This window comes from Anser anser (assembly GCF_964211835.1).
Source record: "Anser anser genome assembly, chromosome: 2".
Lineage (NCBI taxonomy): Eukaryota > Metazoa > Chordata > Aves > Anseriformes > Anatidae > Anser > Anser anser.
The window spans coordinates 74,984,895-75,007,529 of NC_139721.1; the positions used below are offsets into that span (position 1 = coordinate 74,984,895).

A 22,635-nucleotide genomic window follows, 5' to 3' on the forward strand; every position below is an offset into this window, starting at 1 on the left:
GAAGCTGATATCATACAGCTATTGGATTTTAAATTCTACTGCTCACATACTCTGTGGTAATTTGACCAGTGCTACAGGAAGAAGAGAACCCTAATTGGTAGAGGGATATTATTAGATAAGCAGATGGAAATTGTCATGAATGATTAAAAAAAACACCAGGTCTGTAGAGTACAAATACTTCCCCATTGCAGTTGAAAAGGAGCAAGATGCTACGTTAGTCAGTCAATTAGTTAATGGCGAATGGCAGCTCTATAGTAGAAAAGGGACTTTTACGTCATTATTACACGGACCCAATATGCCTGAAGGAATTGGTTGTAAAGATTTCTGTCTGGTACCCTGACTGAATACTTCTTACTTTTTTTCTTTTTTTGGATGTTCAGTAAAAATCAAAATGCCTGGAAGACTGCTGTTGTGAAAGTGCTTGCCAAAAAATACTGAAACTATAATAACAACAATGTTGTACCTATGGCACTAATATTGCAGTGGCAGAAAAGAGCAGTAACACAAATTAAGTTAAGTCACAGATCCCCAAGAAGCACAGTAGGAAACATCATGGTCATAGTTACACAGGATAACTGAGAAATGAATGTAGAAAATAGGAGTCAGGTGCTAGTGGAGTAAAGCAATTTTAGAGCTGATCTGTTAATAGAGCTTGCACCTGGAAGTTGCTCACTTCTAGTGCCCCAGACCTGAGTATGTGTGTACCTCAGACCAAACTGACTGAAATGGCTAAACACCTCATCAGAAAAATGTGCCCAGCTGGGTGACAGGGCAGAAGACACCCCTAGTTCTCCAAAGTGCTGTTGGAAATACCATGTTTTGGTGTGCTTTTTATTCAGCCCCTCAAAGTGCAGGAATGTCCCAGGGGAGGGAATTTTTGGCATAGTGCAAACCCCAAAGGAAAAAGTCAGTCCCCTTTGGTCCAGTTTAGTTCTCACCCTGTTGCCTGGAGTTCAGGAAGCATTTGGACAATGCTCTCAGACACAAGGTCTGAATTTTGGGTGGTCCTGTGCAGACCCAGGAGTTGGACTCGATGGTCCCTGGGGATCCCTTCTAATTTGGGATACTTTGTGGTTCTGTGATTCCCCAGCCTCCAGAGACAGTAATAAATCAGAGGTTGAAGGGAGGAAGGAACTGGAGGCTGGGCGGAGTGCAGGGCACACTGCCTGGTGAGGCAGCCTTGAGGCTGCTGCTTAAATCTGTGGCCTCACATTTAAACATTTCCAGGTTTAACACACACCCTGAGCTTCCCTGGGCTGAGACACAGCCCTGTGGGCCGCCTGGTCCTGCCACACCGCCTCACCCCAGGAGTGCTCAGCCCGGCCCTTCCCTCCTCCATGACCCGTTTGGCCGGGACGCCCGCACCCGCCCTGCCATGGCAGAGCGTTACCGGGTAACGCTAGCAGGCAACATGGCGGCCCCCGCCCCAGCAGGGGCAGGAGAGCACGGAGGGGATGAGGAAGAAGGAGGCAGCGGGGTGGGAAGGAGGCGCCAGCCTCCCGTCTCCTCCCTGTCTGCCTTCAGCTACATCCCGCCTAGGCGAGAGGGCCCCGCGAAGCTCAGCTACTTCCACCGAGAGGCCCAGGTGAGGGCTGGCGCCGGGGGGAGAAGCGAAGCCCCCGTGTTTTTGGCAGCAGTGCTCGTTGTCCTGCACAGCTGGCAGGGTGCCTGGCGCCTGGGAAGCATCTCAAGGGCGTGAGTTACCAGCTGGGGAGGGGGGAGGCCTACGAAAATGCCATGCTCTACGCTTGAGCTAGGCAGTCTGATGTGGTAACTTGGCACTCAGATAGCAATTTTCATCTTCAAAGGCCTTCGTGAAGCGTGACAGGTATGTGCTACGTGTGGCTAGAAAATGAGGGAGGTATCTTTCACTGGGTGATGACAGAAAGCAGATAAATTTGCCAGCAGCTGTGCAAGGATTAAGGACCCACCAGCCCCATAGTGCTGTTGAAATGCAAGAAGGTAAATGTCTTTAGGGAAATGCTAGAGGTGGGGTGATGAAGAGCACCACCTGCCTCAAGGCATGGGTGCACTGCCTGCTTTTTTCTGACAAAGGCGGGCTGAGGCCCTTCTGTAAGACACGGCCCCATTTGCAGTCAAGGGAAACGGTTTCCAGTGTGCATCACACAGATTTCTCTGTATGCTTAACTTTAATGTGAAAAATCAACAGAGCGGCTCAAACAATAAAACAGACATCTGCATTGATAACTGAATGCTTCCAAAAGGTATTACACTGACACTTAATGTGTCAGTCGGCTGGCCAGACCCTGCGAACCCGCTGTCCCGTAAGTGAGCAGCAGTGCAGATTTCTCCAGCGCTGGCCCGGTGGCCCCGCTGGAGGCCCTGCCATTTTCAATGCTGTCATGTGGATCTCAGTGTCACCTTGGGAAGGTGCTCAGAGCCAAATGTGAACCAGCGCAGTCAGTGTCGTGCTTACCAGGACACGGCAGGGAAGGCACAACAGGAGTAAGGCTGGGGAAGGTCAGAGGGTTTGGCTGGTGTGCTCAGGGTGGTGGAGCTGGCAGGAAGGATGTCCGTCCAGTCTGCACAGAATTAGCAACCATATGGTAGAACTTTTGTTTACAATACAAAGTCCACTTTCACACTCCCGATGACCTGGTTTGTAGAAAAAGCTGCTCCAGTGGCATGGAAACGGAAAGTGATAACAGCTGTTAAATAGGTTTCTTCACAGCACAGGGCCTGGCCACAGGGGAGGAACCAGACTTGACCCATTCTTCTGCACAATTAAGGAATTAGACCATTGGAAAATTTCAATTTATATGGAAAAGGGAAATTCTTTTTTTTTTTTTTTTTTGATCTTAAAGACCCATAAAAACTGTGTGGCAGAGACTGAAGCAGAGATAAATAGAGGAAGATGCTTAGCACATGGCCCAAAGCCAGAAATACCCACCTCTTAATCCCTTGGCTGACAATTGCTCCCAGTATTACTTTGCATAAGTTACTGTAGCCAGTTCATGTCCTGTTTCCTTTTCTGTGACATGCAGAAAGCTATTACCTATTTTATCTGTGCCTGGAATATTAATGAATGTTTGCAAAGTGCTTAGCTTCAGTAGCATTACACAGAAGATGTCTCACCACCGCAGCCTAGTAAGTCAGCATTTAACAGCAAAGAGAAACAACAGCAAAGAGTTACCAGGATTTTGAGCACAGAAGTGTTGTCTCTGTACCTGTGGCAGAAGATCTAAAGCAGATCATCTAGGACAGGACTAGTAAACCATGCATAAAAACAATAATCGATTGGCATGTTCACTGGAATATGGACCTTTTAATGAAGGTCTTAAGCAACTGACAGCATATTAAAACAGGGGATATGGGTCTTTTTGTTTTTGAAATTCCTCCACTGATAACTTTTTTTTTATTGGATTTCACTAATGCATTTCTTAGCAGATTAGGTCTTTCATGTTGTTTTTAGGATGTAACTATGTCAACAGATACCATAAATGTAATAGTATTTTGGCTTGGGGTTTGCTTTATTTTCATATGTTACAGTTGACAGGATTACCACTGTGGCAGGTGTCTGAACTCTTCTCAGTTCTGCTTTAATCAGAAATTAAATAGTGATTCCATTGCAGAGCACTAATATTTTCTTCATTCCAAATGAATTTTGAAACTCCCAGCTTTCCTTTTACATAACAGTGCCAGATTATTTGACAAATTTATGAATTTAAGAAGGAGGGTATGAAGTTCAGAAAAACAGAAGTAAAGCAAACAAATAAAGCAGTTACATTTCCAAAATTTTCAACAGATTACAGGGAAAAATTGAGGTAATTTGCCACAAGGGAAATTTGAAAGACGGACAGATCAAAAATAAATAAATAAATAACCACACCTAATTTGGTATTTTTATTGCAAATTATTTCAAAGGAATGACCCAAACATGCTAATGATACCTCAGATATATTACGTTTGCCATCATCTAATGCTATATGTGCACTGTTTTATTATTGAATTGACTACATGTATTATGTAACCAATAAAGCTGAACAATACTGCTAATTAGCCGTTTTTCTCATTTTCTCAAGGCAGGAGGGGTTTCCACTTATGATTCTATTTTTAAAAGACCAGAGGGTTACAAGAAAAAACTTCACCGATGTGACAGAGAACACTCAAAGAGTCATGGTCTTCACATTAACGATGAGGTAACCCCTTAATAATTTCTCTTTGTTAAAGGTATTTTTTACATTTTGAGGTGGCTGGAGTTTATTAGCAAGTCAAGACACCTGAGCTAGCTCCTGCTCTTTGCATCCTGTGGATTTCCATGTGACAAACCTTATTTAAGGTAAAGGGTGTGGGAAAGAGGTACACACAGGGAGGCAAATCACCTGTTACAGAGTTTCAGGGTTACTGAGGATAACTTCTGATCAGTCTGTGCCCCTTGGGAGTTTGCAGTTCTGGTGGTTCTACAGCTACTTCTGTGATGCTTGAAAACTCTTCTTGCTAAGAGGACTGGAACCAGGGGCTCCAACTCAACCACTGCCCTGTGACATCCTCCCTCCCTGCACTCCGCTGTGTCAATCGACATTTGCTGAGACAGCCCAGGTCTCTGAAGCTGGTGTGTTTGTTACTCAAACTTACACCAGATTGCCCTGCAGGAAGGCAATTCATAGGGAGCTCATGCAAAGAGGAGGTCAATCAGAAGACCATGGACATGCCTGGAAAAGGCTAGCTGAAGCCAATGCGTTAAAGGCCAGCAGAATCTGGATTTAGTGTGCAACCTGATAGCTAAGGAAGTATGCAGACACATTTTTAAACAAATGCCTTGAAAATAAAAATATTGTAATATATACATACATTTAAATATATTTTTCCATACAGCATCTGAATAATACACATATACATGTTACATGTACACATATGTGTATATATACACACACAGACAATCAAAGAGGCGGAGGATGTTCAAAAACAGACAAAATGTAACCTCTGTGTGTTAACGTCCTCAAAAATGCAGAGGGTTCATAGAATGGAAAGAGGTGGGTAAGCTAAGAGTGGTTGCTTGTGTTAGGTATGATAGAAATGGAAGAAGGAAGAGAGAAGAAGTTAAAATTACTGTAATTGCTAGGTAATAAAACTGTTGAAAAACTGGGACAAAGGCCACTGCTTGTAATTCCTCTTACTAGCAGCTATATATGCCAGACATTTCAGTGCACAATCATAGTCCCCTTCAACTCCATCAGACAGTGCAGGGAGCATTAGATGCGCCCAAGGGAATCACAAAAGTTCCCATTACTATCCCCTGCTCATGCCCAGTAACAAAACTGCAAACCTACGTAAGACCAAAAGCCATGGAAATGACTAATGAAAAATGATCCTTTTTGTTTAAGTTAAACCAAGCCAATCCCACCATGACCCCCAAACCCAACACCCGTCTGGGAAATTTGTGTAGAAACAGTTTTTCTGTTAGTGCAAAGCTAAGACTTTTAACTGAGATCTCGCATCCCTTCAGTATCAGCAAAACTCACTTTCCTAAAAGTTTGCTTGCTAAAGCAAGCGCTTTTGGGTCAGAATGCACACTAGCCCTGCTGGGCAATGAGTGCAAGTGACTCTGCCTGGGAACTGTTCTGAACAGGTGTCCCTTAATCCAGTCCCTTAATTAGCGTGGAGGCACATCAAAACCACAGCTGTTAAACATTGCAACATGATCCTCACACACGTGATGATGCCCAACACTGGACCTACCCGTAATTAAATGCAGGTCACGTACTCAACTTCTGCTCTTCAATTACCTCAATGGCCCCCACTGACTTTATATAATACTAACAATTTTATAAAACATAATAAATAAAAATGCCCAAATCCACATCTCTCTAGTACAGCACTGAGACAGGCGGAATCTACCACAGTGCAATTCTTTCTTTGAAGAGGAAAAAACCCAAACCACTACAAGTTAGCCCTTCGTTCCCTGCAGAGTGCGTGGGTGCACCCAGGGAATCCAGCAGCACAATCACAGACGCTCAGTTTAGCTGCACATAATGCAGTGACTGCAGAGAGAGTGTTTGCACATGGCTGCTACTGCTGATTTCAAGTGTTAACAGTGGTAGAATTACACACAGTGAGGGCATGAAATGGGATGCTTCCCAGCCAGCTGTTGGTAAAAATTATATCTGCTGAATGCAGAACCCACAAAAATCATGAAATACAGCTCTGAAGTGAAGGGCCTGGGTGTGTTGGTTGATGAGAAGCTTGATGTGATCCAGCAATGTGCACTCACAGCCCAGAAAGCCAACTGTATCCTGGGCTGCATCAAAAGCAGAGTGACCAGTAGGGCGAGGAAGATGATTCTCCCCCTCTACTCTGCTCTTGTGAGACCCCACCTGGAGCACTGCGTTCAGCTCTGGGACCCCCAACATAAGAAGGACATTGACATATTAGAACAAGACCAGAGGAGGGCCATAAGGATGATCAGAGGGCTGGTGCACCTCTCCTCTGAAGACAGGCTGAGGGAGTTGCGGCTGTTCAGCCTGGAGAAGAGAAGGCTCCGGGGAGACCTTACAGCGGCCTTCCAGTGCCTAAAGGGGGCCTGCAGGAAAGCTGCGGAGGGACTCTGTGTCGGAGTGTAGTGATATTACAAGAGGTAATGGCTTTAAACTAAAAGAGGGTAGGTTTATATTAGATATAAGGAAGAAATTCTTCACTCAGAGGGTGGTGAGGCCCTGGCACAGGCTGCCCAGAGAAGCTGTGGATGCCCCATCCCTGGAGGTGTTCAAGGCCAGGCTGGATGGGGCTTTGGGTAACCTGGTCTGGTGGGAGGTGTCCCTGCCCATGGCAGGGGGTTGGAACTGGATGATAAGGTCCCTTCCAACCCAAACCACCCAGTGATTCTGTGAAAAAATCTGTCAGTTCTCCTTTCTCCATATTTATCCACAGGAAGGATGGGGAGAAAATGGTCTGATCTTTTTGCCTTCTGTTCTTGACTGTTGCTTTTTGTTTTGGTGGGGTTGGAACTTGGTGTACTGAATAGCTTTCAGTGGGGTGGAGCAAGATGGGCAGGAAGGCTGTAGGAGATTTGGAGAAAGAATAGTTGCTTTTTCATGCTCTGTTTTGTTTGAAAAAAAGGGCTTGCACCATCTTCCCAAGAGTCTCAGGTCTAGATTTGTCTATCTGGATATGTTACACACCTGACTGCCCTGCTACGAGTTCCCTTGGGTCTGTACTTCATCCTGCATTCTCGCAGGAAATGTGGTAGTTCACATGTTTCACAGGCCCAATCGTAAATTTTGGTATGGCTCAGACCCATTTATGTTGTAGGAAAGAGCTCATTTGTTTGTACCTGAACTGTGGTGTGGTCTGCGTTTTGATTCTTCTTGTAGATATTATTTATATCGCAGTACTAGGTAAACACATTGGGGACCAAGGCTTATTGTGTTAGCCAGTGCACAAACACACAAGCAGCCTGATAAATCTGAGACCTTTGGCTAGGGAAAGAAAAACAAACAAACCCTGCCTTTCCCTTCTGACTCCAGAGCTCCCTGTTGCTGCAGCACAGGAAGGAACTGCAGATTGCAGCTAGTGATTGCACAGTCACTTAAAATGCAGTTTATTAAGGACAGGCTTAAAATAATCTTGTCTTGGTTGGGTTATTTTTCAGCAACTTTGCTTCCCATCATTGCAGAGCAGTTATTTCTATAATCTTACAACTACAAGCAGTTTTAGTAAAACCTTTCATCATGCAGAAATCCAATAGCATGCTTTATGTCCTCCAGGGAAAGGTTGCACGCACCAAGGGTTGTGCAGGGTTTTTCTTTAGGCTTTGATTTTTTTTTTCTTCATATAATGGTTTTACTGAATTGTGCAAGCAGGGTAATAAGTAAGGTTCCTGTAATAAGGGACACAAACTAAATCTCTGGTTTTTCAGTTGTGCAAGTCCATGCACAAGAAAAATAAGAATGAAAATAAAATCTGTGCCACTTTCCAGTAACACAGTAGTTACTTTGCCAGTAATCACATGGTGATCGCCTGTGTGTGTGTGTGTGTGTGTCACAGTTTGATACCTTATCATCTTGTCATCTAGTGATACATTCGTGGTTTATTAATATACATAAAAAAATAGGTCAGGGATGGAACAGTAAGAGTGCAGATCACTGCTAAATAAATATACTTTTGTATAGCAGATGCTGTACAGTTCCATCTGTTATTGTGCCCCCAGCCACAGCACATTTAGCAGTAGATAACTGCCAAGTATTCGCTCTGTGATTTTATCATAAGGAGAATGTTACATTTTCACAGGAAATGGCAAGACCTGTCGCTGTTTTGTCATCTTCAGAGTATGGGAGGCGCATAAATAAGCCCACAGAGCAGCCGATGAAAGGTCATGCGAGGATTAATCACATGCAGACAGAATTCTACAGGAAAAATGGCATCACCTGCCTATTGGAAAAACCTTCCCCAAGCCTGGATCCATGCTAAATCTCTTGTATCTGGCATTGCCAGAAACGTTTATGTGGAAGAACAAACAAACAAACAAAACTCATGTCAAAAAGAAAAATAGTGCTTTTGTCTTTTCACCTGTGTTTTAACTAATGAAAATGATTTGGATGAAGTAGCAGCTGTACTTTTCCTCTTGCTAATTCAAATGTATGTTTTCTCCTTATAGCCTCATAAAAATCTCTTGAAGAACATCAACAAGAGACGAACATTTTAGGAAGTAACACTGGAAATGAGACCTGTTGGGTGAACAGCTGCCTGTGCTATTTCAGGCAGTGATTCCACCTACGTGACTTAACATTTAAGCAAGTTTGGTCCTCAAGGTATCAGTGGTCACTGATTTCTTAAACCTTACAGTGTTGCTACAAAATGATGCTAGGCATCATTTTATCTTCACAACAGCTGAAACAGTGATTCAACACAGATTTTCCAAAAGGGATGGGCTTAACCTATAAATGGGCAAGTAAAGAAATGGTCTGATTTCCAGAAGTGCTTCATAATTTCAGTAGACTTCAAGTGGAAGTCAAGTTAAAGAGAATGTCTGAGTACTTAGCATTTAAATAGATGCTAAAATTTGGGTTTAACTAATTTCATGAATCCATTTTGCTGACTTTAATTACACAAATGTTGTCCGAGGGACTGATCTGTTGAATGCTGTCACAAAAAAAATCATCCTTGTTTCCGTACCCACTGCTGGAAAAAAAAAAAAAAGCAGAAAAGGTACTAGCAAGAGAAAAATAACTAATTCATTTGGTAGAAAGGACCAAAAAGCCACAAGGAGTCATTTAAAAAGCATACCTAGAGGTAAATGTCTAAACCTTCTTAAACATCTACCTCTTTGTATTCTCACTGAACCCAGCAGTTGAGTTTTACGGTACTTCCAGGAGAAGAAACATCTTCTGCAGGATGTGCAGTAGTTTGGCTCTCAGGTGCCATTGACCGTTGTTTAAAGCTGCAGCAATATTGATGCTGTTCAATAAGGAACGTGTAGCCAGGCTGATCATACTTGAACAAGAAGGACTGGAAGTCCACAGTGTTGACTGACACAGCAGTTCTCTCAGATACTAAAGAACAGGAAATGTAAATCATTTGCATTCAGTGAGTCTGCTAGTAAAAAAAATAATAATACAAACAAGTAACTTCTTCATCTGGGGCCCGGATAAGCAGTAAACTAGGCAAACAATAGAGTATTTAGTATGATGCGAGAAGCCAAGTTTACAGATCAGTCCATTCTGAGAGGTGTTTGTCCCTTTTTATTTATACGACCTTCATGGTTCCCTATTTCAATGGCTGTGGACAAGAGGGCAGTAACTGCTACATTCCTTTTCAACAATAAATGCTTCATTAAACAAATCCAGCAGCATTAAATGAAAAGGAATCACACAGAGTAAAAATAAAGTGAGAAGGAAATGTTTTCTAACAATACCAGAATGCTTTTTTAAAGAGTATGAAAAGTATGCCAGTGAAGAATGAGACAGAATATCACCATATTCTGTAAAGGTTATTTTTAGTTTAGTACAGTCAGTACAAATTACTTCTTTTAAGTAGTTTTTCTATATTTACAAACCATCTGTGTTCGAAAAAACTACGGGAAAATAAATGTTTGAGAACACCACCATCTTCTGGCCAATGTGAGGAATACGCATCAGAGGCTCACTTCCACCCTAGAGAAAGGAGTGAGTCATCAGGATACAGTGTCAGTTTACTGATTTCCTTGCTTATGTCACCCCCTTCTCTTTCAATCCCTTCTCATCCCTCCTCACTTTTGAAAGCTTTTCATGTGTTGTTCCTCCTCCTACTTGTTCCTCATTCAGTTCTGAGTGACTGACTTCTCCCTTTAATGCTCAGGTAGTGACAAAGGACTACCTTTCATAGAAATTCTTATTTTCTGTAAGGCATTACTATTTAGTGAACAGCACTCTACAACTCTTAACTATGTGCTATAAGCCAATGGTGCTTGTGCAGCTACTATAAATTTTAGTTTTATGAAACGCTTGGGAACTCATACGACCACCTATGAGTAATTTGCATAATTTCTTTTTATACTGTCAAGAAAAAAATATATTGGTAGGTAACATGGCACATTTTGTACATACAGCGACAGTTAGTATCCTTAAATAGCCACACCAGTCTATATAAAGTTGTGAGTTTGAACCAGTGAAAATAAAAGGGAAATGCAGCACTGACTGTTTGAGACTTTCATCTGTCCTGTAACAAATATTTACACAAAACTTAAGAAAATATGTTGCTCTTTATTACTCTTTACATGTCAATTCTTCCAAATATTGGAAGGTCACACATTCAGAAGCTGAAATCATCTTACATGGAGTTACTTAGAAAACAGAATTGCTCTTCCACGCACAATATGTGCACTTCAAGGTACAGGAGGTCAAGTTGTGAAGAAGTATTATTCCCAAGTGTCAGCAGCCAAGTCCATATGTGCAAGGAAAGATTTTTTTGTGTAGATATTCTGCCATTTTTCTGCTAGTGTTTAGACTTTCTATCTCAAAAAATGGAACCTGGAAATGAAACCAAAATAACCGCTGGAGATATCCTCTAATAAACAATTGGGTAAGATTAACTTTCATTAAACAGATGGATAATTTCACATCAAAAGAAGTTGTACTTTAAAATAAAACATTTAATCCTAAACATATTATTGACCCGTGAAACTTGGAAGAATTACCTGAAGAGAAGTTATTGCAAAGCAAAGAATGATATTGATTACAATTTATACTAAGTTAAATATAAAGTAGTCAGGCTTATGTGATAAGTGACTGTAAAGGGAAATAGGTATCTGAAAATCTAAAAGTGTTTTGGTCCAAAATATGTTTAGAGATAAAATTTTTTTTTTCAACATTTGCCTATTTATTCAACAGGCAAAACAAAGTATGTACCCTGTTTTGTGAAAATTGTATTTATTATACCATTTTTTTTTTAAAAAAAAAACCTCTTGTTTTTAAACTCCAAATTCATATCTTTTAAAAAAGTATTTAACTGCAAATCCTGATCCAGGATCCTCTGGATCCTTAGGCGAGTCCAGAGGAGGGCCATGAGGATGATCAGAGGGTTGGAGCACCTCTCCTGTGAAGACAGGCTGAAGGAGCTGGGGTTGTTCAGCCTGGAGAAGAGAAGGCTCCAGGGAGACCTCACTGCAGCCTTCCAGTACCTCAAGGGGGCCTACAGGAAAGCTGGGCAGGGACTCTGTGTAATGACAGGACGAGGGGGAATGGCTTTAAACTAAAAGAGGGGAGATTTAGATTAGATATAAGGAAGAAATTCTTTACACAGAGGGTGGTGAGGCACTGGCACAGGCTGCCCAGAGAAGCTGTGGATGCCCCATCCCTGGAGGTGTTCAAGGCCAGGCTGGATGGGGCTTTGGGCAACCTGGTCTGGTGGGAGGTGTCCCTGCCCATGGCAGGGGGTTGGAACTGGGTGATCTTTAAGGTCCCTTCCAACCCAAACCACCCAGTGATTCTATGATCCTACTGAACTCTTAACAAAGCATTTTCATTTAAGATTTGAACTGCAATCACTGCAGAGAAGTACGCTTTCAAGCAGCTACTATTTGTACAGGCAGGAAACACTAACTAATCCAAGAAAAAAGAAGGAACTTATGCAACAGACCTCCCAAAAGGCAAAAGTTAGGCAAAGAGAACACAATGCAGAAAGGACAAGATTATACCTGCCGTGGGACGTGCTTGCAACTACAATTTTAAGTATTATGTAGTAATCATTTTTCACTTGTTTTGTTAGCCATAGTCCACTGGCTCTGGATGCAAACTGCTGTCGCTGGACTTTACCTGCACAACTTTATAACCAAGTAACTGAAGATGCCTCTGTTTGATGGCTTCCTCTCCCAGCAGATTGCGGCTGTTAATACAGAACCTATTTCGACCATCGACACAGAGGGCAATTCTAAAATCAAACACAAGTATTATATATCAGAAAAAAAGTAAATCATTTTAGTTTACACAACTACTGCAGTCCCTAAGGATGAGACAATACCTCCTCTTATTCCCTAACACCTCCTACAATTAAACATTGTAGGATGGTAGTTACCTATTTTAGGCCAATATAAATCACTCAGTTTAAAGTTGGGGGACGGGGACTGAAGCTTAGTGAAACAGATCTGAAAAGCCTATTATATGCTCTAAATAAAAATTACTACACAAGTTAACAATAAGAGTGTGGTATTTTTAACACTATTATCGGTAAGCTGTTTTGAATTCTTCTAGTAGGAAAACTGAGCAAAATACTTGTCTCATCTCGAAAACATTTCAGTAGCTAACTTTATTCAACTTATTAGGGATTCAAGTTAAACCTGTGCATATGGTTGGCAGCATCATGGACTGCAACTATGCTTTTTCCTATTTGGTTACATAAAATTACATTGACTTAAAACAAAATTTGTTTATCCACTATAAAATATATTTTCAGTAGGTTAAATATATTGTGACTTTATTTATACATGAAAGCTGTAAGTTTTTAAAAAATTCAAAGCTCGTTTTCAAACATTTAGATTTTTGAAAGCATTTATGTTATTCTGTGAGCCTTGTGAATGTCAAGCTGGAGCAAACATAACCTCTTCAAAGAATTTTGCTTTATCCACAGAAGCACAGTTGCAAACACAGCACAGGCAGGTTGCCTAACTTCGTATCTAAGGTTTCTCAAAACAGTCCTTGTTTAACTTGTTTTTAAATACGTATGCATCTTTCGACGCAAACAGTGTCTGTAGCAACTATCCTCGTTACACAGGATCTCTTAGAGAAGAGCTTTTATGAACCTGGTTTAAACTATGCTAAATATTTTGCTTCTCAGTCAGAACAAATTTGTTTTTAGTTTGCAAGAGAATTAAGATCAAAATACACGAGTGTAAGTCAAACCAGGCTTACTTTGATCATGACTGTCACTGGGTAGAGAGAATAATTGTCTGAAAACTTATCGTCACGAGGCAAGACAATAAGGAAAAAGTGATCTCTCATTTTTACAAACTTTGCCCTTTTGCCAAAGGTTTCAGTGTGAAACTTCAACTCTGCTGAGTGCAAAATGCAAATGCAAAACTCCAATTAACTTTAATTTTGCTAGGGTTTCACTCTGGATGTTCTTTATCGATGTTTACCAACTTTTTAGCCATGGTTTCTTTTATTCTCTTACCGTCTGTGTACCTCCTCACATTGAGCAGCAGGCAAAACAAAGCCTTCTTCATCTAGTTTAATCTCAATATCTAGTAAAGATGAAAGGATAAGCAAAATTAAAACCCACTTCATGTAACAAACTGCTTACTGTAACTCTCCTGCTCTGGGCTGCCAACCTTTCAGCCCCCCATTTCTCTACTCATCACCAAAGCAGAGAGATCAGGCAATTGCCTCAGTGGCACTGTCTCATTTTGCTTTCACTATAAAAATTGTTTACAGGTTAAGTAAAAGGGGAGCTGACAGTAAAAATAAAGATCATATGTTAGAAGCTATTTTCAGTGCAGACTGGGTTTGTAAATTCCAAGTAATATTGTAGTTCTCTCTCCTTTCTCTCCTGAGTTTCCTCATTTTCAAACGTCCTACAGTTACCTTTTTATTCCATTTTACTTTTTCCATATTTGCAGTTAAGAATGCATACAAAGGGAATAAAATCAACCTCGTTTTATTTTTGGAAAGTAAAGTGAAAACAATAGAGTTTTGACAGTGTAAGTACACATTTCATTATGAAGCTGAAGAACTAATGTTACTTACCAACTATATAGAAATACGGTGTTGATACCTCTGATGCAAAATATATTCTTTTTTTCAGTAAATAAAGTAGTCCAGCCTTCACCCTTTTGAGGAGGTGAAAATCCAGAGAACAGTGAGGAGTGAGAAAGGCCTTTACTTGATACTTTGGAAGGAGTTTGGGACCCTATACAACGACAGAAAACTCAATCAAACTAAAGAAAAAGGGAGATAACCTTTTTGCAATTATATTAATGTACCAAAATGTATTCTGTGCATTTCAAAGCCATGTCTAGGGAGAGACTTGTAGTCTTCAGGTATGACCTGCTGGAAAGTTAAAAAACAAACAAAACAAACAAGCAAAAAAACTTTCCCGTCCCCCTAGAAAAAACACCAAAGCATCCTCGTCAAGCTTCCATGCTATCAAGCTGAACGTATCACTCATGAGAAATGCACAAGTGTTTCCATTCCCCTGCAGTAAGGCCAACATCCAAGTGGCTGATTTTTTACGTGCTCCAAGTCAAAAATAAGGGAATAATTGTTGGAAAAGTACTTGGAAATACACAGAATGCACTTAGTGCTAGTCAGTTCTGTCAAACATATACATGTATCAGTCAGTCAAACAGACAGAAATTCTTCATATTTTCACCAAGGAAAAAAGATGTTTAGCTGTTTTGTCCAACTCCAATGTTTTTATGGGAAAGAGTCTTCAGCTCCTATCAACAGGGCCCTAATGACCGCGCTGCCTCTTGTTAGCATCAGTTCTGATTTTTTATCTACCATACCTCATAAAACGGGCACTCCAGGGTAACGGTTAGAAAAAGCCGGGTTAACTGGGAGGCAACAAATCTGTCCAAACCAGGTGGCTGAGCTGAAACAACAATATTCAAGTTTTCAGGTGAATCTTCAGCAAAGTATCTTTACACATACCATCATGCAGAAGTTAGGAAAAGCAATTCATTTAAACGTGAAGAAAAGCTACTCGATCATTATCATCCTTGATGCTCACCCAAATGAACAGTAAGATCAGTTGTGAAATGATGTATTTAGAAAAATGAGGAAATGATTTACAGAAATACCGTCAACATAAAAAAAAGTACAAGCAGCAAGATCATGGTTAGGACTGTCAGATTCTTTCACACACAAAAAAAAGAGGATCTGAGAGATGCAAGATGTTCTCCAGGAAGGAATAAGCTTGAGTTGAAGTCTTGGAGAAACAGTCTGTTTCCTTCTTCCTGCATCCCCTCTCCCCAAGTTACATTCCCAGGATCTCACTGTTTCACTCAGGTTTTTTATCTGAAAGTAGTGGAGAATATTGAATGACTTCTGGAGATTTGTTTACAACTGTATACTTGAGGCATCTTTCACATTAAGTGCAAGGTATTACCATTGAATGGTAAAAAAAATAATGTAGGATAAGGTGCTAATCATGCCAGTCATCTTTTCAAGCTCCTGTTCTGAGCTTTAACCACTCTAGTGGAACAGCTTTATACTGACTTGAAAGAACACTCAAAGCAACTGGTACTCAGGTTTCTCATTTCCTAAGTCAGCTTGAGAACTTTAAAACACATTCTGGTTTGTAAGAGGGGAGGAACGTCTTCTTCCTAAAAAACAGCCGCTTAAGGTATTTCACATTGAAGAGATTAAAAATGAGTGACCTAAATTCCTAAACACTTTCAAAACTTGACCTTTTATAGAGTATTATTAACACAACAATCTTAGCTGAGATCCAGAGAAGGACCACATCAGATTCTAGACTAAAGCAATTTAAAGAGCAGGACAAGGGACCACTCTTTATGCCTTGATAAAACGTAAGCATTAGAATACAATTTACATTTTTACTTGGATACTTAGAAAACAAAAGACAGCAGTTAAGGACAGGCTGGTATGTTACATCCCTATTATGCTTTATCAGCTCATTTTAATTTTAATTAAGCCATAAATTATGCACTGCAAATTATTTTTTCTCAGCTTTATCCATTTACCCTTTTCAGTTTTCACAAGCTGATCATAATACAATATGAAAGACAAATAGCTAGTTGAAAGCAAAATTATAATACAATAATCTGTACCCTGGACATGGGACAGAACACTAAAGATGACAGCTAAAGTACACACCTGCTTCTATTTTGACCCCACCTGAAAAGTTGGACACAATACAGCCTAGCAGAAGGTAAAGGAATAAAGCTGTAGACTCACATGCATGTAATGGACCTTATTTGAATCACAAGGCAAAATTGTATTTCAAAAACACATTGTGTACTTCCAGAGATTTACAAATTCTGTGTCAGTAGTTGTAACATGCTTTTATCAATAACAGTAATTCAAATTCTTTTTGTACCAATGCTACACTTAACTTCTCTCTAACATTTGTATTATTCTCCAGAAAAGTTTAAGGATTTATATATATATTTCTAAACACAACAATACAGTTGGTCTACAGCTCCCTCACGAGGGGAGCAGAGGGGCAGGCACTGAGCTCTGCTCTCTGGGGACAGCGACAGGACCCGAGGGAACGGCATGGAGCTGGGACAGGGGAGGGTCAGGCTGGGGGTTAGGGAAAGGGTCTGCACCCAGAGGGTGGTCAGGCACTGGGACAGGCCCCACAGGGCAGTGGTCACAGCACTGAGCCTGCTGGAGTTCAGGAAGCGTTTGGACAATGCTCTCAAACACATGGTCTGATTTTTGGGTAGTCCTGTGTGGAGCCAGGAATTGGACTTGGTGATCCTTGTGAGTCCTTTCCAACTGAGGATATTCTATGATTCTACGAACAATTAATTATTTCTGCAGTAACAGGTGAGTTTGCTAGTAACACATTTGCAAGCAAGCTCTGGAGTAGTTATTGTAACTTTTCTATCATATTATAATTCTGTCCCAAATTCAAAGGCTCTCAGCAGTTCTTCCTGACAATTGTGATCACATACCCTGAGTCAGAGCTTTGGGATAAGTGCTTTGGGCACACAGGAAGATATCCAGACATAAGGCTTATGCAAAGTCAGACTGTATCTTAACGAGACAGGGACTAAAATCTTAAATTTAATCAGTAGTGCACAACCAGGTGGTAATTCTTTTAGTTCATATCAGTACTACTAGTATTTGAATTGTTTTTTGAAATAGGTCCTTCCTTGGGCTAGCCCCTAGTAAAACACGTGAAAGCCAGTTCCAACCCTAAGGAGTATGAGATTTGTCCAAAGCTGCAAAGCAGAGGGGTGGCTGCACAATACAGACTAACAGTCAAGTCCCATGAGACACTATCCAGTGTCCTACCTTTATGCCACATCCCTCATGTGGCAGTCACGCTAACAATTTAGAGAAAAACAAATCCAGAATCACTAAAATATTTTACATCACTCATGTATCACTCCAAGTATCATCGCATCATCCACTTATCATTAAAAAATCCACCACTTTTGGTCTCAGTTTTGCTGGTTCCATAACCAGTCTCACTAGTCTTTCCAGCCCCATAGCAGCATCGCCTCACTTCAGTAAGAGTATTCACAGGGGTCACTGCATAGGCACAGAATTTTAAACAGACAAAAGTAACATATTTCTCAAATATTTCACTGAATAATTTAGCATTTATAACTTGTGTAAGATAAAGGACAACCATAGGGAACAGCACAGGGGCAGTCTTTTTTGAAAAGGCAGAAGGATTAACTGAAATAAAAATTTTCATGGCATTTCAAATCTCTGTGTAAATTCTGCTAAATGATACAACTGCAACTGTGATAAGGAAGCAACAACCTTCAGCCCCCTGATCACTATTCACAAGTCACCTTAATCAGGTCATTGGTGATTTGATGAGATTAGACAGATGCAAGCAATAACAAATGGGTGCTTGACAAGAGACAAACCATATAATAAGAGAGACAGAACACTGCACAAGAAACACTGCTCCTTACCTTGAAGATGTTGCAGAAAATAGGGACTAAATATTTTTGGCAGAAAATTTACTGGGTAACGCTGAATAAGGACACACGAGTGCAGCAGGTTCAGCAAGGTGTGAGGCTGAAACTGACTAAAACGAGTATGTAGTACAGTTTCAAGCTTCCTAAACAAGGAAGAAGCACTTGGAGGAAGATAGTTAAGAGTCCCAAATGGGACAATACACTCAGCAATCTGGCTGGTGGTAAATCTGTCAGCAACAGAAATGAAACATTCTGCCACTGCATCAAAAATAGGCTTGGAAAGGATTGTCTTTTGGCAGCAATACTGCATCACTTTGCTGACTGTTTCAGGATGCATGGTAGAGATGGACTTGGGAACGTGTGTTTCCAGTGCATCTGTAAAACTTTGTTCACGATGTCCAAAGCACAGGAAGGCATCCAGTACATTTACCAACTCATCATCTGTGAAATAAGGAACATGCTTCACAGAATGCTTACAGAGTGCTATGACTAAGGAAACTGCTCGAGTCTGTTGGAGAACCACCAGGGAATTCAGTATTATGCTCGTGAAATTTGGGCTTAGTTGGTCAGCTATGGCTAAAGTGGCGCTGTTCATTCTGTTTAGCAAGTCATGGTATTGTTCCCCTTCCCTGACAGTAGCCTGCAGCATTTTATAAACCATCGTCATTTCCCTAGGAGTCCAGTTCTCAGTGTCTTCTTCCTGTATATGGTTCATGATTTGTCCCAGCGTTGCACAGCTGGGGCCTTCCAACTCAAGCAAACTCTCTGCGAGAGAGCACAGCTGTTCAACAGCCAGCTGTCTGGTGGCAAGCCGTTCTTCGCTCTCTGAGAGCAAGCTTGCCATCAGCATGCTCTCCGGATCTATGCGCAGCTTTATCAAAGCCTGCAACGCGTTCAGCAGCCCGGCATTTGACAGCTTTGAGGCTTCAAATTCAAACTGAAAGCATAATGCCTTGAAGACTTCGTTCTCTAGCACTTCTTCAGGGTTCTTCAGGCCGTCGGCATCCACCTCAACTTCAGAAATCCTCTGCAGGGCCCCCGATGCCATAATATCAGACATAACTTCCAGAGAGCTGAGAAATTTAAAAATCTCTTTGGAGGTACTGAGGCTGTTCAACTTCCTGAAAAATACTTGTTCATCCATCCATCTGCTGTCAGCTTTAGGACCGCTCCTGGTGTCCCCACAAAGCTGCACGGTGTCATTAACAGAAAGAGCCTGTATCCGCAGCTGTACGTGGTTTTGTCGACAAAACATATACCTGGTCTTATCCCTGGAGCACAGTTCCCTCATGGCGACGGCGCTGGGGTTTGGGGGCTTGCGCTGCCCGCCGACGGACCTCAAACTTCTGCTGAGGGCCAGCAAAACCTGCCTGCTGGCCGGCGTGCCGGCTGAACAAACACGGATACTCTTCAGGCTGACCAAAGCCATGCTGGCCCGAGCGTGCCCTCAGCAGCCACCTAGGAGGAAACAACAGGCAAGTGTCGTTCGGCACGGCAGCGAAACGCACCCGAAACCCTTCCCGCAGCCCGGGCCGGCAGCCGGGCCGCAGCCCCCTCCCGCCCCGCCTGCTGCTGCTGCTGCTGCTGCTGCTGCTGCTGCTGCTGCTGCCTCTTTTACTGCTTTTACTGCTTCTACTACTGCTGCTGTTGCCGAGGGCCGGTGCCTCACCTCCGCCGCCATCACGGGCACCGCGGGCTGCCGGGAGCTTCCGCCGCCCTCACGGCGCGGCTCGGCGCGGCCGGGCTCGGTACTGCGGGCGCCGTGCTCGGCCCCTGGACGGGTAGGTCCGTCGCCGCCGGGAATTCGGGAAAATGGCGGTTTTGGGGCAGAAATAGGGGTGACAGAAAAATCCTGGTGGCTCCGGGGGGGGTGGCGGGGCAGGACCGGGCGCTGGGAGCGCTGTGGGGGGCTGTGGTTGTTGCTGGGACTGCCTTAGTGCGTCAGGCACCGGCCCTCTTCAGGGGCAGCTCTAACCCTGAAAATACAAAAAAAATATTTCTTTCCGGTGCAGTAGGAGGTTTACTGTGCGAGTTTAATGATTTTTCGGAAAGAACTGCTGCTTGAGACTCCTTTTGGTGAAGTTCACGTGTCTTTGTCTTGGTTGCAGGGTGAAAGTTATTACGAACAAGCCTGCATCGTCTGAAAAAATGGCATTATATGCCATTTTTTGCCATTGACAATATGCCATTGACACGGCTCTGAAGCCACAGGTTCACAGCCCCGTTTGAAGCCCCACAGAAGAGTGTGAGGGTCCTGCAGAGGCGTCGTGTGGCCCAAGTGGAAAACTGGTCATCTTTCTCTTTTTCTAAGGTATGAGAAAGAACATAGTAATAAAGAAACACCATTTCACCTTTATTGTTTTTTCTCCGCAGCCAGACATTGCCACCTGCTGACAAAGGAACAATCAGGTTGGAAACACAACACATGACTGGGACAAACCTCTCTTACTGGAGGGATATGAGGGTAGTGAAAATGTATTTCATATGAACCTCCATAATTTCTGTGTAGTCAAATGGTAGTATTTCTTTTGTAAAAGGAGTGTGAAAAACAAGTCTGTTGATTATTTTGCTTGCACGTCTTTTTCTGTGCACATGAAGTCAGTTATTTGAATGAATTTAAATATTTTTAGATAAAATAATGTCAATTTAAAGTAAAAAATTGTGCTGGAAAATGTAATAGAAAAAATACAATGAAAGCCTTACATTTTTCTAGTAATTTTGTCTTTCATGGAATTCAGGTATGGTACAGACACTGTACTCTTAAGAAGCTGTCATTTAATTTTACCACTTTCAATTTAAAAGTGTGCTTTAAAAAAAACCTCAATATCATAATAGGAGATACCTCCCGCAATACTGTGGGGAGAAATATTTTGCCATATGAATATAGTATTCTTTTACTGTTTTCCCTGGAAGAAACGAGAAAAAAAAAGCTTGAAATTATTCTGCTACCGGTCTACGTAAATTGATGTGTGTAGCTAGTACACTGAATGCTTCATGTAGTTGAATCTGTGGGGGTGCCATAAGTGAAGTACAGCAAACTGGGCCCAAGCACATGAAAAAAAAAGTCACAAGTTTGGAACTGAAATGACTGAATTTTCATTCTAGGTATTTGAGTTCTACTGCAGCTCCCTAGCAGTAACAAAGCACAGGCAGAAGATTAATTTGTAATATATGCACGAGAGATGTTTTAATTGTCTCTCTCATTCACTGCTTCTTGAAGTTGACGTTTTATATTCTGTCTGTGTCAAAATCATAAAAGCTTGAATGAGAGAATTTTTATGGGACAGGCAGATGGATAAAGATGTGCATCTCATTCCTCCTACTTCTTGCAAGAGTTTGGGAAGGAGTGGAATTTTACACTACAGAAGATTTCTTTAAGATTTATTTCTCATTTCAAGAAAAAATATCAAAAACAAGCTCTGTAGTTGTATAAGAAGCTCCTTTTTGGAACAGGGAATGAAAATAAAGCCTGTGTTTAAAAATGTAGACATAGAGGATGACATATAAGAGCATTCAGGTAAAAAATGTCGATTTAAAACAAGAAGAAATTAAGAATTAAAAACATTCATCAAATGTTGTAGTTTGATGTCACCAAATCTATATATTTTGTTCCTTTCAAATGCATCTCAGAAAGCTGACTAAAGCAATCAGTGACTTAAAATGGAAAATACAACTTATGTGATAAAAATAATGTTTTCATGATTTTTTTCTCTATTGCATTGCTTAGAGACTAGGTTCTTAGCTTGGTATACTGCAATAATATTGCAATATCAAGGCAGTACAGCACACTTAACTGAATCTTTCACACCCTGTCCTGCAAAGCCTAGTTGTTAGAAAAGGCTTCTCTTCAGAGTAGATGCCCTATTTCCAAGTTAAACATCACTGCTATCCTTTTAAAGTATCTCTTTTTAATCTAATAAACAGGGCAAAATCTTGCTGTTCTGCATGTAGTAAATTTGCCTCTTCTTTTTTTCCCCTGCAGTGTCTTAAAAAATAAAATTAAAAAAGTACCCTGTTTTGGAAAATGTGCTGTGATTTAAAAAGGAGGTTTTTGCTCCTCTATGCAACACAAAAAGGGCAGGCAAAAGCCATAGCTGAGGAAATATGGCTGCAAGCAGGTGCCCGCGGATTTGAAGCTGATATGCACTGTATAAGTGAAATGGACAAGGTGAGATACTCCATCCTGTTTTGAAAAATGGTTATTTAAGAGCTGCATTTTTCTTCATGTGCTTGAGTGGTGGCTGTTAATAACAGTGAAGTCTGAGCACATTTATCTACCTAAAATACGTCATCTATTTTTAAATTTGCAGGTTTTATGAATCAGTAACTGGGATCGGTACTCATGATAGCCTTCTGCCAAATCTTTCTGATGATTTTTCTTACTAGAACAGTAAATGAGTATACGTGGTCTCTGTTTCTAACATCAGCACAGTGACTTCTTGAAAGCTAATTATGTGTGCAGTACTGAATGAATTCAGTATTCACTGGTCAACTTTCCTGTCAGTAGAAATGATTATTCAGGTTTTCTTTTTTACTGTTCTTGTTATGTTGGGGTCCTGTGTTCTATCTATCATCTT

At 41.4% G+C, this 22,635-nt stretch overlaps 3 protein-coding genes across 8 annotated transcripts in view; 2 read left to right on the forward strand and 1 right to left on the reverse strand.

Annotated features, from left to right (window-relative positions):
* Positions 1 to 12,325, forward strand: CFAP90 (cilia and flagella associated protein 90). Of its 2 annotated transcripts, none has more exons than XM_083827184.1 (3): positions 1 to 1,585; positions 4,048 to 4,160; positions 12,202 to 12,325. In XM_083827184.1, exons 1-3 carry the CDS (start codon positions 1,376 to 1,378, stop codon positions 12,290 to 12,292), a joined length of 414 nt encoding a protein of 137 aa, XP_083683310.1. In that variant the 5' UTR covers positions 1 to 1,375; the 3' UTR covers positions 12,293 to 12,325. The 2 variants fall into 2 exon arrangements, with proteins under 2 accessions (XP_083683310.1, XP_083683309.1); XM_083827183.1 differs by lacking the exon at positions 12,202 to 12,325 and adding an exon at positions 8,248 to 10,539 and having other exon boundaries at positions 4,044 to 4,160.
* FASTKD3 (FAST kinase domains 3) lies at positions 10,678 to 19,864 on the reverse strand. Of its 3 annotated transcripts, none has more exons than XM_083827180.1 (7): positions 19,728 to 19,864; positions 18,053 to 19,516; positions 14,936 to 15,021; positions 14,175 to 14,337; positions 13,603 to 13,672; positions 12,249 to 12,363; positions 10,678 to 10,964 (listed from the first exon to the last, which is right to left on the reverse strand). In XM_083827180.1, the coding sequence occupies exons 2-7, from the start codon at positions 19,485 to 19,487 to the stop codon at positions 10,866 to 10,868; spliced, it is 1,968 nt and encodes a 655-aa protein (XP_083683306.1). In that variant the 5' UTR covers positions 19,488 to 19,516; positions 19,728 to 19,864; the 3' UTR covers positions 10,678 to 10,865. The 3 variants fall into 3 exon arrangements, with proteins under 3 accessions (XP_083683306.1, XP_083683307.1, XP_083683305.1); XM_083827181.1 differs by having other exon boundaries at positions 19,686 to 19,768; XM_083827179.1 differs by lacking the exon at positions 19,728 to 19,864 and having other exon boundaries at positions 18,053 to 19,675.
* The window catches only part of MTRR (5-methyltetrahydrofolate-homocysteine methyltransferase reductase), a 25,571-nt gene continuing 22,644 nt past the window's right edge, over positions 19,709 to 22,635 (forward strand). The window contains exons 1-3 of one of the 3 annotated variants that reach the window (XM_083827176.1): positions 19,709 to 19,839; positions 20,167 to 20,369; positions 22,041 to 22,226. In XM_083827176.1, the coding sequence (XP_083683302.1) occupies positions 22,083 to 22,226 (144 nt within the window). In that variant the 5' untranslated portion in view covers positions 19,709 to 19,839; positions 20,167 to 20,369; positions 22,041 to 22,082. Of the gene's footprint in view, positions 19,844 to 19,875; positions 19,897 to 20,166; positions 20,370 to 22,040; positions 22,227 to 22,635 lie in introns of those variants that run through there. The other 2 variants (XM_083827177.1, XM_083827178.1) reach the window with 2 other exon arrangements.

Excerpts from the sequence above, each read along its gene's own strand:
- CFAP90 (XM_083827183.1), top strand. The coding sequence starts at position 1,376 with ATGGCAGAGCGTTACCGGGTAACGCTAGCAGGCAACATGGCGGCCCCC. Across the intron at positions 1,586-4,043 it reads ACTTCCACCGAGAGGCCCAG|GCAGGAGGGGTTTCCACTTA; the intron begins GTGAGGGCTGGC and ends CATTTTCTCAAG. Across the intron at positions 4,161-8,247 it reads GTCTTCACATTAACGATGAG|GAAATGGCAAGACCTGTCGC; the intron begins GTAACCCCTTAA and ends ACATTTTCACAG.
- FASTKD3 (XM_083827180.1), bottom strand. The coding sequence starts at position 19,487 with ATGGCTTTGGTCAGCCTGAAGAGTATCCGTGTTTGTTCAGCCGGCACG. Across the intron at positions 15,022-18,052 it reads TTTTCTGCAACATCTTCAAG|CTCAGCCACCTGGTTTGGAC; the intron begins GTAAGGAGCAGT and ends TTGTTGTTTCAG. Across the intron at positions 10,965-12,248 it reads TTGGTTATAAAGTTGTGCAG|GTTCCATTTTTTGAGATAGA; the intron begins GTAAAGTCCAGC and ends TTTCATTTCCAG.